Source organism: Clupea harengus, chromosome 3 (assembly GCF_900700415.2).
Source record: "Clupea harengus chromosome 3, Ch_v2.0.2, whole genome shotgun sequence".
In the NCBI taxonomy this organism is placed as follows: Eukaryota; Metazoa; Chordata; class Actinopteri; order Clupeiformes; family Clupeidae; genus Clupea; species Clupea harengus.
In genome coordinates, this window is record NC_045154.1 from 2,318,346 (window position 1) to 2,331,911 (window position 13,566).

At 39.0% G+C, this 13,566-nt stretch overlaps 1 protein-coding gene across 1 annotated transcript; it reads right to left on the reverse strand.

Annotated features, from left to right (window-relative positions):
* Nucleotides 1-6,005: 6,005 nt before the first annotated feature.
* Nucleotides 6,006-11,855, reverse strand: mphosph6 (M-phase phosphoprotein 6). Its single transcript, XM_012822324.3, has 5 exons — nt 11,573-11,855; nt 10,583-10,695; nt 8,636-8,726; nt 7,093-7,190; nt 6,006-6,334 (listed from the first exon to the last, which is right to left on the reverse strand). The coding sequence occupies exons 1-5, from the start codon at nt 11,621-11,623 to the stop codon at nt 6,208-6,210; spliced, it is 480 nt and encodes a 159-aa protein (XP_012677778.1). The 5' UTR covers nt 11,624-11,855; the 3' UTR covers nt 6,006-6,207.
* Between the last annotated feature and the right edge of the window lie 1,711 nt (nt 11,856-13,566).

A 13,566-nucleotide genomic window follows, 5' to 3' on the forward strand; every position in this document is an offset into this window, starting at 1 on the left:
GTGATGAGTCTGAAATGAGAGGAGAGATGAGTAAACACACACAACACAGAACAGAAGGATAAACTATAAGAATCAGGGCCCCATTCGTCGTAAGGGTTGAAGCTAAGTTAATCAATTGTCCTTTTAGCCCGTTAACATTAGCGAGCTGATTGAGAACAGCAAATATCGGTTCGTCAACGGCTCATCCGCCTCCAAATCATGTGGTTAATTTCAACCAGGCTAAACTTATCAGGGAAATTGCGCGTGCACGTCCTACTTCAAAAGGCAGGAAAGGTCGATCACCAAAACAATGATTTTCTAACGGTATAATGGTTCTAAACTCAAAGAAAAGGGCAAGACAGTCAATGTGACTGTCGACTGTGGTGTTTGCAATAAATGACTCGAGAAGGTCTTGTAAATTAATTATTCCTTGTCGGCTGAATCGGTAGCGCTCATACAAGAACTCATCATGATGGAATAATGGATCTTGGCGATCGCAAAGAACTCTCTCCCTACGCTAATCTAACTATCAGTCCTTGGTCAATGGGATCTCTCCTTTTTCCGGGGCTGTGGCAAGCTTATCCGGTTCCATGGCAATGTTCCGAAAGCCCATTATTCCGACAGCCCGCTGTTCCGAAAATGTGAGCACAGCAACGTGAACCACTAAAGCCCACATGCACATCCCAATGAATTGATCACACAATCATAAACATATAAATGCATTTATTTCACATATAAATGCATTTATTTCACAAGCATGAACTTTAATTCAGAATATTATTATACACACATGGCATTTGCATCGCGATGATACTTTTATATATAGCATAAGGCTATATAGCAAAAATACTTTTATGATAGCCAACGCATGCATGCTTTGTCAGTGCTTGACAAGATCTGCGTATTGTCCTGCGATAATCTGCCGGTGATTTCCTTCGCACGAGTGGTACCCCATATTCAAAACCAGAGTAGGCTAAGTTAACAAATATTGCCTAGGAAAAGTGATATGCGTGATAGCCCGGTGAGCGCCTCCGCTCCGCTGCGCAAACTAAATGCTGTGTGTGTTTTGTGCCACTTAAAATATTTTCTAAATTATGCCAGGGGGACTATTTTTCGGAATATTGAGATTTCGGAATATCGGGCTTTCGGAACACTGGGCCGTGCCCGCTTATCCAGCTACACTTTAGTTAGCCTGCGCCGGGGCAGGTTAGTGCTAATTGATATGTTACTATGGTGATTTATCGAAAGTTGCTTCCATGAACCAAAGAGAGGGGCGTTTTTTATCTTAGCCTGAAAATGAGCTCGCTAAACCGCTTAGCGAGCTACGACGAATACCCCCCAGGCAAATTAACTTAATAAACCGGACTGGACGTACATGTCCTATGGCTGCGCTCTGTGTGGGATCACCTGCTTTGTTTTTAAACCGAGACGCGGAGGAGAATGAATGGAGGTAGATGTTGCCGTTGTGCAAGCCATCTGATACCCTCGAAATCTCCAGATAAGTTGGTTAACTGACTATATCACCGATCGAGAATTTACCAGGATTAAGCCCTACGCAAAACGCCTGTTTAGGAATACCGTCAGGGATATTCAGAGGAGGTGAGATCGATCCCTTTTTTCCTTTTTTGGTGCTTGTGACATTTATAAGGAAGGATTGACTTTTGCTTTTTGGACAAAAAACTCTTACCACAACTACTAGGGCCTACCACCAATTTCAACTATATTGGATTTTCCAGCATTTGGGATTTTATCTAAATGTCTTTTCGCTACTCCTAATTTGTCACACAGATTGTTTTATTGACTGAAGCTCCTGATGTATAAATGCAATGTCCTTGTAAGTCGCTTTGGATAAAAGCGTCTGCTAAATGACTAAATGTAATATTTTTTTTCTGTCGGATTCTACCACTAGACCGTCTGATCTGCCTTTGAATGTCATTGTCCAATCAGGTAACAGTCAGGCAGTGAGGCAAAAGTCGTGCTTCAAATGGCCCCGCCCCTTCTGGGCGATTTGGGGCGAAATGGCAATCGCCCCAGACCTCTCTCATTGACTCCCATTAAGAGAATGAGACTAATGAGATTAAATCCATTTTTTTCACAAAACAGAGCTCTCAATGCATTCTCTATGGCTTCCGGGAGGGCTCGCCCCTCCATGCTTTCGTCATAAGTAATGACGTAAAAGCGTATAAGACTGTCATACACATAGAAATATATACGTAATATATGTCTATGGTCATTGTCGCTACCGGACAGTAGTCCTTTAGCGGATGGTAGTCCCTGACATTGCGCATGCGTCACTTTGCGACACTGTCGACTGCTGGCGACAGCGAAGCCGCGCCGGGGGCCTCACAACGACAGATCCATTTTCAATCATGGAGGTAAAAAGCGACGAAAGCCAGTTTTATCAAAACATGACCATTTAATTAAAAACAAGGAAGATGTTGTCACAGTGGACAAAACAGATGAGGTGGAGGATCAAAAAGTCTCTCCCCAGTTTCGTTTCATATGTTGACGTAGAGCCTTATGCTGTTAGCCGTTTACAACATAATTAAATATAACATTGAATATACCCACATTATGCGTTAAGACAAGCCCCATATGTTGACGTTTAAACCGTTTACAACATTAATAAATATTACGTTAAATAAACCTACATTATGCGTTAAGACAAGCCAGAGCCTTATGCTGTAAACCGTTTTGTTGTCTGAGCATGCGCGATTATGTTGAGCCTTATGGCGTAAACCGTTTGTGTCTGAGCATGCGCAATGTGAGGGACTACCATCCGCCAAAGGACTACCGTCCGGTAGCGACAGTCATACAGCTTCGACCAAGGCATATTCTGTCAAGATGGCTAACGTTCAGTGCAACAACTCGATTCGCTCTTTGACAGAAACTCCTTTTTAGTCGGCGTACTAATGAAGATAAATTGACAACAAAAGAATTTGGACTTCCTAGACCAAATGTATCCATTCAACAGGCTTCTACAAAGGGAGGGAAATCCTACATCCAAGAATTGGAACGAAAGGAAATCGTGGTCGTGAAGTGGCTAACGCGGTCTGTATTTCTATATACCACTGTCACTGTTCACATGGTTTCACAGTGTGAATGTTCGCTTCTGGCACTAACACTGAATTATTTTCTATGTGATGACTTATTTTGCTTTTGTAAGCCAATACTTTCAAGATCAGTCAATAAATATTGTTGGTTTTGACTTAGGCTATATGTTGCCCCCTTCTTTAAGGTGTTACTGGACATATCATGTGTCTTGTTAAGCTATGTTACATCATTCAACATTTGAGATGTGGATAATGAAAAAGTGGGATCATTTAATGTGGAGCCACATCATGTTTGCTTATGAAGGCTCCTGGATGCAACTTTCCTCCATAGCTTTCCACCTGTAACTAGCTACTCTAGCTATGTAGTTCTGTTGTGTGCTGCCATCTAGTGGACAAAAAGGTATTGCTGTATGAGTTAATCAGCTAACTTAATGTACCTACTGAATGGGTCGCCTTAATCATTATCAAAAAAATGGCCCCCCCTGAGAATTTTTTCAGGAGCCGCCACTGCATTTAACGTAACTGAAAGTCATTGAAACTTGAAGTCAGAAGGTAGGTTGATCGAATTTGCGTGAAGAACTAAACGGCAACAAAATCATTAAAAAGAGGTATTTTGGAGGAATGTCTTCTATTGTTTTGGCAAGTAAGCGGGATATTTTTTTTTATTTCCGTAGACCTACATTCGTGCGTGTGGGCGTGCCTGCGAGCATTTGCGCTGATAAAAATGTATATTACTATTAATTTGTATGTTGCATTGCAAGCTTGCTCTTGTGTGTGTATGTGTGTGTGCCATGTATTAATTTAATGTTTTTTATAAAGAGATACAACTTATATTGAGCAGAATTGAGTTCAGCCTATTTGTCCGGCCCTCCACAACAGTTCCACTATCTCATGTGACTCCTTGGGGAAATGAATTGCCCACCCCTGGTCTAGAATCATGATTGTTATTTGAAGTCTTATCCTTAGATGAACTGCAAGCCTTAAGTCTCCATGTGTGTCCTGCTGCTCGACATGCATGTACTCAATGTCAGATGATGCATCCCCAGGGCCGTAAATAACAGTGCCTTGTACACTTAACCAGTTTGCCTGAACTTTACACACTCAATGACGTCAGTTTCAACTATAAAAAAAAATATTTTTGCTACTCCAGACTTTGTCCAATTTTTCACATATTATCTTCAGACAAAGCCTCACAGAAGTTATCACATGGATTTTAGATTTTCGAAAGTATTCACCCATAACAACCTAACCAGAAGTGAGCCCGTATCTCAGGAACACTTTAATGTATACACACCAAACACACGGAACTGGGTGGACAAAGGGAGCCCTGGAATAAATGATCAGGACGCCAGTGATGTTGCCATTTCCTATTCTGAAATCTTATTTGACAGGGAAGCCGCCAAACGGGTAAATATGTCATAATTTTGAAATTCTTTGATGTATTGATGCCAAACTTGGTAGTTAGCCACAAGACCCGATTTTCAAAATATTTTTTTCAATAAAAAAACTAGTCAAAATCGGTGACCATGCCATAACTGAGCCAATCTTTGGCAAATTGCAATAAAACTGGGTAGGAGAGCTTAAAACCATGCCCTTGATATGATGGCATTAAGTTGCCATGGCGACTATATCATGCTGGTTTGGTCCTCATCATCGCTCCTTGCAGCTATATTTCTTAATCTTCTTTTTCTAGCTAGGGTGTCTACTGCAGTCCCTAGAACCGTATTGTACAAAGATTTGAAATTTGGCACTGATTGGAGAAAAGTCCCCCTATTCTTTTCACCAAGTTGGAGGCTCTAGTGCACACCACATCCTATGACCTAAATTTCCACCATATTGGATTTTTTGGAAATCCCAAAAAGTTATCTACATAGCTTTTTGATAACTGAAAGGTTTAAAAAAAATCACAGGCCACAACTCTTTTTCCAATTTTCACCAAATTTGCTAAAGATGATCTTCACGCGAGCTTCAGATAGATTTGGGATTTTCCCAACGGTTTGTTCTCTACAGCCAAACAGAATCAGTGGCAAAGCAAGCAGACATTATCTCAGCTGTTTGTTGGATTGACAATTGACACCAAAGTTAGTATATGGACTCGAAACACCGTCCTGTGGTTGTACAAAAAATGTAACATGACTCCATTTGACCCCGGGGAGGCCCTACAATACAGCATACTGAATTCAGTGGGAAAGTCACCAAACAGGAAGTGAGCTTATCTGGGTGAAACTTCGGTAAATTAACATAAAACTTGCTGTGAGTGCTTACAGCAATGCACTTGATATCAAGTTCCCATGGCAACTATGCCCCTCATTGCTGCTTAGAGCTATGTTTACTTATATTCCTAAGTTCTACAAAGTTCTGACACCAACTATTACAACATTCTGAGACACCACAGCACATCATTCTTTGCTGCTATACACTGAATGTGGTTAAGTGCACTTTCCCTGCCGCCACGATTTCAACCAATGCTAGTGGCTGAACAGTATCAGGTTAATTCTGGGATGGGAAAGCACCTGAGAATGCAGGTACTCAATGCCGTTTTTTACGAGTTCCCTTTCTAATAATAAAAGCATGCACTGATAACACCGTTTACCATGGGTTCTTGATAGCAGCCTGATCAGAGAAAATACTGAGTTCTTGCAGGAACCTCATATCTTGTCACTGTGTAGAAAATCAATCGAGGAAATGCCTCTGCTGCCAAACATGAAGCCACTGTGTAGTACAGCGTGTTCGCCCTTCAATGTTAGGCAGCGTCGGACTTTGTTGTTAAATGTGAGATTAGTGCAAATAGCAGGTGCTGTAAACTTTACACTTTCAGTACACCTTCTGGAAATGATGATGTATGACTCAGTCTACCCTGTCTTCATTTTATTCCAAGTTGAATTGGGACTCTGGTGATGCATTACTATTAGATCAACACATGGAATTGACAAACTGAGTGAACAGGATCTTGAAGAAAAACAAGAGTCATTAGACATAACACAAAGCCAGACAATGGATGTCCTTGTTTAATCTGGTAAACAAAACATATCAATAACATTCTCATAAAGGTCTACTCATGCCTACAAAACAGGTTCAAATTCTTATTGAACATGTAAAATACCCACACGTGAAAAAGGCAAAAATGAAAATGAATGACAATTTAACACATTCAAATGTTTCAGATGTTGTCAGCTCAATCCTTTGGCTTCTGAAAGCCTCTCTTTGGTTTTTCCTCCAAACTTAGATCCTCATCTTCCAACACAGAGTGGTCTCGTTTTTTGGCGAACCTCTTTTTGATGCTCTCAACTAAATCTGCATACCTACAGGAATGATAAAGAATAGAGAATATATTTAGTCTATAGTAAGAATCATTTCCATAAACAACTTCGATAATTTCGTATGAATCTTGAAGTTACAGGGTAACAACAGAAAACAAGCATTGAGTGCAGGACATTTTAAGCAGCAGCAAAAACATAATGCATAACATTTATTCCAGAAAACTATGATTGTAATAACAGGAGCTTTCACATGGCATTATGTTTTTTTTTTCAGAGAGTGCGGGGGCAAAGCAAGCTTGAGTCAACAATTATTTTTCTCACTTTACTTCCTGTGTTTGACTTCTATGTATTGATGTTGTCATTCAGTAGCTTTTTACAGATTGGTATTTCATACCCACCAAAGTATAATGGCAGGGCAGGGCAGGGTTTAGGAATAGGTGAATTGTTAATTGTCAACAGCCTGCACTTGTCATGGTGTCTCCCGCCGTTTTAATCACCATCACACTATCTGTCTGTGTGTCTGTCTATATGTTTCTTTCATTTCATGAATAACTTGCAAACACTAGTATTTCCTTCTGGAAATTCAAATCTAGTTAAACTATATCTTTTTTATTTAAAAGTTGTTTTTACCTTAAGTAAAAAAAAAACTATTATTTAAAACAAGCAGGTGAACACTGAATACTCCTCACACTGGGGCAGGAGGTTTTAACAAACTCACCAGTTATTCCACCTTTCAGTTTAAGACTTTTTCACAAGACAATGATCCAACTGACTAACCAATGAACTGATGATCTGCTTACCTTGATGCCATTTCTTCATCTGTTATATCGGTGTCCATTTTGGCCATTTCCTCTTCAGGGCTTATATATTGACCTTTGTTTGTAACTGCCATCAGTTTCTGTCAAATAAAAGATAACATTAATACTCCCTATTTATATTTAATTCAACTCTGACCTGACAATGATAGATTGCCATATTCTGAATAGGGGTAACAGTTGATGTCATCTGCAGATATACATGAGATACTTTCAAGACATTGGGGGAAATTCATAAAACTCACAAATAAACCCACAATGCCAGCTAAAACACTGACATGTTACTTTAAGTCCATACATGAAAACAATGTGCTGGTAATCACAGCATGAATTCATTATAACCATCTTGTTCATTTCAGACATCACCCCAGCCATCACCCCAGCAACAACTAACCGAAACTGAGAGGGTAATGAGGTTCATTTTACATAAAATACTAAAATGGATACCTATGGCAGCACAAGTGTTTTGGAATCTGAGCTTCACATTGTGTCCAGAGGTTGTAGCATGCAGCAGGAAATTAGACTAATTATTCCAAGGCTGGTCATTCCCAAGTTACATGGTCGTTGCCTTAGCTAATTGAAGTATTAGTTAATAGATGGGTCTTTTTAGATTAATTTAACATGGGCCTATTAATATGAACTGTGTATTAACCTGCCTGTCACTGGAGTAGCCTACTTGTTATAGTTAAGGATTGCTATTAGAGGTTGCTGAAAGTCTATTGTTTTTGTAAGGATTATTGTTTCTTTTTTCCTTACACCAAAGTGTCTGGGTAGCAAACAGGTACTAAACTTGGTATAAGTGTTCCTGACCTAAGAGATCTCACAACATTGTAATTACCTCCACATGACTCTAGTGGGCACTATAATAAGCATGTTTACTTTTTGGCTCACATCTGGAGAACCGTATGTGTTAGAAACTAAAATGATATATTTCTCTGATTCTTTAGAAGTTGTGAAAATAATAATGATTCAAACTAACAAACTATAATGGTGCAAAGTAAGGGAAACTTGATAGGCATAGGTTGATAGGGAGCACTACAACTTCAAAAACTCAAGAACCGCTTGAGCTTAAAATCTGACATTTGGTATACTTATACTTGGCCCTATTTGCCTACATTTCCTTAAGTGCCAATTGGCTAGTTCGCCAAAACCAGAGTAAAACGACCAATACAAATTCAGCAGCCAATATTTGCTAGTGTAAATAGTCAATCTTCATGAAACTTTAGAGGCTCATACAGAAGCTAGTATGAAACAAAAGGGCCACAAAGGGGCACTGTAGTAAACACATTTACATTTGGTCTCATATCTCAGTCATCACATGGCCCTTTAACCGCCAATTTACAGCCCTTGCTTCTTTGGATGCATGAATATTGTTACCACAGTGAGATTGATAGAAAAAGCAAGATGGATTTTGAACTGCAAGTATAATAACATGGATGCAGTATGCAGGCTCCAGAATGTGGACCGAAACAAACACTTTACACACCAAAGGAACAAATGAAAGGAGAAAAAAGGGATAAAACATTACCTCAATCTCAGGATTGAAACCCTTGAATGAAATTCTCCCAAACACCAAATTCTCACAGGATACAAAACCTTTCTCCATTACAATGACGTTCCTTAAAGAAGACAAAGACATATAATTATTCATCTTAAAGTCGTTTGACACTATTCTGACAATTCATTCCACCATAAAAAAGAAATGTACCTAAAGCAACTGCAATATTAATATCAATAACAACAGCAGTAACAATAACAACTACATGGACGGTACACAAAGCTAAACCATGGAATTTATGTAGATGGATGTTGATCTGCTGCTCTGTAAGCAGCTATTAGTGACTTGAATTGAATGCAAGCAACCATAGAGAGCCAGTTTAAGGTAATTAACACCAGACTGGCATGTGCCCTCTTCTGCTGACCAAAGACCAATCACCCACTGCATTCTGGACCATCAGCAATAGGCTTGCTAGAAAAGTATTACACTTGTCAAGGTGGGAGACGACTCGCTTCAGATCACTGCAGTCTGATCACAAATCAAGACAACCCCCTAGGGTCATCATAGCTTGTTTGCAAACTCGTTTGCATTTCGTATCTCTATTTAAGCTTCTTTAAGCCACTTTATTAAACTTTGGTCTGAAACTCTGTAAGAAACACGGTGAAGATAGGACCAAACTATATACATATATTGATCTACCACAGGAAGACTCAGGGCCCGTCCAAACGGAACCGGTATTGCCTGAATCTGGACACATTTTTTGTCGGATCTGCCTTCCGTCCACACGAACACGGCGGGTTGGGTCCCCGAATCCGGCTCCAGAGTGGATACATTTCGACACGCCAGCGGATCCGTGTTCGTGTGGACGCCCGATACACACACATACACTTAACCCCGCTGCGTCACTTCATAACAGCAACAACAAACTAAATCGATGTTAAGAAGCTGGTTAGGAAAGGGATGGCATCAACAAGCCACACTTTAATCCATCACTGTTTAATCTATTTGCGTCAGACCATTGTTCAAAACCAGTTTTAAAAGTGTCAGCAATAGCCTATATGAGCAAATCTGACGTGAAACGATTTTTATTATAGATGGAAGTTACAAAACGGTAACTTAACACAAACAAGGGTTATGGCGAAGTGTGCGATTCTAACTAGTCCTGTTTGAGTGCTCACAAGCTCACAATAGGTTCACGTTAGGAACCCGACTTCTGTCTTCTGTCACTTTATGCGCATACTCCATGTCGTCTACTACAGCATTTTCAACCACTCCGCTCCGCTCCAGCGTTTCCGTGTGGACGCAGACATTTCTTGACAATGCGCCGTGTGTACACCATAAAATTCTTGTTTCTCAATTGAATTTCAGGCCATTTATATTACAATATACAACTCAAAACTGTACGGCTCCTCAAAATGTTGCACAAAGTTCCATTGATTTGAATGGGCCACCACAACATTCAAAGGTCTGATATGTCTGTATATTGACAGCTGCAAAATAATTAGAGCATTTCTTTCTTTGAAAATATATATATATTTTTTTTAGACATAAGAACAAATTCTACAAATTAAGACCTGACTGAAATATTCGTCAAATTATCACATCATCTTTAAGGTTGCGCTGATGACTTATAAAGCACTGCATGGCCTGGCACCGGAATAGATTTCTGAGTTTCTCCACCCCTATACTCCCCAAGTCCAGAAGGGTGACCATTCATTTGCAGTTTTGGCCCACACCACAATTTGGCTCCCAAATTCTTGAACAGCCTTTTCCAAATCCCTTTTAAAAACACATTTTTATAAATGTGTCTTTTCATATCTGTTAATTAATCTTTTAACTGCATTTGTTTAGTTCATTTTAATTTCATACACAAAGTCATTTTATATATCCAACATATTCTCATACATAGTATTCTATTCATTATAATTTAATATATTGTTTTTATATTATTATTACTACATGAGAAATGAACCATACTCATGTGCCATAAGTTCTGGAAGGTCCAAAAACCAGTGTTCATCACTAATGACTTTCTTTTCATCCTCTTCTAGTTGTTTCCTTGCTTCTGGATCAAGGCTCCGCTGCATAAACTGTGGAGAATCACAGAAACATCATAAACATTCATCCACACATTATTGTGTTACAACTGCTTCCAATTTAACAATTTTCCAAACATCAGAAATAATTTAGATGCTGATAATGGGCCATCACACACCCACTGAACTGTCAAGGTAGAGCATCCTATAAGCACCTGAGGGGTTGAGGTCACTAAATTATGGCTTTTTATATGGCGTCCTTGAGGTCTGCTGATACCTAAACCAACTGGATTTACTTTCCAATGTGACCTATGTTTTCCAATCTTAAGAGCTACTCATATTCGAGTTCAAATGTGAATTAGTCTAACATGTTCTCCAATCTTAAGAGCTATTCAATTGCGAAATTGGTGTAGTTTGATATACCAAACTAAAGCATATAAATAAAATCTAGGCTAACAACATTGCGTGCTGTTATACCGCAGTGTTCTTGGGCTTTTACTTTGAATTTGTACCCTCTCCCATCCAAAATCGAGACCGGAAGCGACCTTCACTATTTGGGCTAGTATGACGCTGCTCTGAAAGGAAACGTGTTCTACACGTTGGTTTGCTACTTGGGTTTGCAACAGCTCTACTGCAGTTGTAATTTATTTTCTACTCGAGTTAGTGTAATGCGCTTAATCATTAGTATTTCGCCATATGCAGGCCTGCAGTACATTCTATATATATAAAGTTACATAATTAACGTTACAGTCCATCACGAGTCCACTTTAAAATGTAATGATGTCCATCAGCATTACTATCTTTCACCGGTACATAATGCATTGATAAACAATTTAACCAAATAATAAAGATAAATCTACAACCAAACACATTGGCCACCTCTGGGCTATCAAATGGCAATCGAACATAACGTGACAAGCTAGCAACTCACCTTCATCTTTAGGACATTTTTGGACAGTTTTGCTGTCCCGTCGATATCCATGCTGTGGCTAGTCAACGTTACTCTTCTACTAAACAACACCGTTTCGGTTTCGAACACCACACTTTACGATACAAAGGGGATTTAATCATTACTTGACTAGCTTTAAAAAATGGTTCATAGTGGCATAAGCATAAATCCTTCAGCTTGTTCCTGTTTAGCTCTTTTCTTTTTCAAAACAAACCCACGTAGTAGCGTTTAGCCAGCGACAATAGCGAAAATGTCTTTATGGCCACCATTCGTATGTTTCCTTCAAAATAAAAGTCGAAACTTGTTTATTAGTTTAAAAATATACAAGGACGAAAAATGCTCCTTTAAACTGTATGCGCTACCGAACGTACAATGAACGTAAAGATGGGAATATACAAACCAAAATGGATTTTTCTTTTTTTAAAGCTGAAAAAAGTCATTTGTTTCTCCTAAAAAATCTGGTAAATGACAAATACAAAAGAGAGATTGAGACTGAGCGATAACATGTTTACATGTGAATGACATCACACCGCCATCTAATTCCAAATAATATAAATTGAATTGCCAATAGCATGACAAATTTGTACACTGAATTGCCAGTTGCAAATGCATTTTAATTAGAATAAAGAGGTCCAACAACCATGATGACATACTGTATTATTATATTTCTAAAGACTTTATTCTGGTGTCACACTGACTCCAGACCAACATTTACCTTTGAATTAACACTATGCAACAATTTGACAATTTTGAGGTATGGTTTTATAGGCAACTAGTTTTGGGACAGTACCATCCTAAAATTCCTTTTGGAACACCCTGCAAAAATGGAAGTAAAGCTTTCACACGTGTGACATTGTCAGCTATACTGCCAAAAGACACCACCTATTGGTGGTGTTGGCAAGGTTTATGCATGCCTTTTAGGTAGTTAGCTTACTAGTTTTGGAACAGAATTCCGTATTGCTGCTTTAAGTTCTAGCTCACCATTAACAGTTCAGGTACATACATAATAATAATAATAATAATGTTCTCATATTAGCTTTCTCAGGATCGATTATTTAGCAAATTCCCCAAAAATGGCTTTAAATATTTTCGATGGAAACTTTTGATACCTCATGGCACTTTGTCGAATGAGCCCAAATATAATTCAGCTAAGATAACTGGAAAGCTTTAGGGACCTTCAAGCTGAACAATGGTAGCGTGTGCACGACAATAACAACGGCCAAACACAAAACCAGACTCTAAATCTGTGAGCACCTCACACTAAACGTTTGAGCTTGTCAAATAAATGCCCACCACCACCCAAACTTCGCCTCTTTCCTGTCATTCCAATTATTGTGCTGCATATGTCCACCTCATATGTCATATTTTACTGCATTTACTAATGGTCATGTATTTGACCTGGCCTGTAATTGTCTGATCTTTTCAAGTGTTTAATCGCAAAAGAGTAGCTAGGTATGCATATTAGTCAATCTGCTTTTGAGTATTTTCCAATGTATCCCATTCATTGTCTGTGAGGATACTTACTGGCAAAATCATGGAATGTCCACCTAACCAGATTCTGGAAGAATGACATGTACTGAATGCGGTGGGACAATTGTGGTTCCGTTGTTATCTTTTCCTTGAATAGGTAGGATAAGTGTCAATGGTAATGGAGCAAGTAAAATAGTTTACAGTACTTAGGGGACAGACTAATTGAACTAGCCTTTGATCTTACAGTTCCAGCCTAATTTAACTAGCCTCTGATCTTACAGTTCCAGCCTAATTTAACTAGCCTCTGATCTTACAGTTCCAGCCTAATTTAACTAGCCACTGATCTTACACAGTTCCAGCCTAATTTAACTAGCCACTGATCTTACAAAGTTCCAGCCTAATTTAACTAGCCTCTGATCTTACAGTTCCAGCCTAATTTAACTAGCCTCTGATCTTACAGTTCCAGCCTAATTTAACTAGCCACTGATCTTACAAAGTTCCAGCCT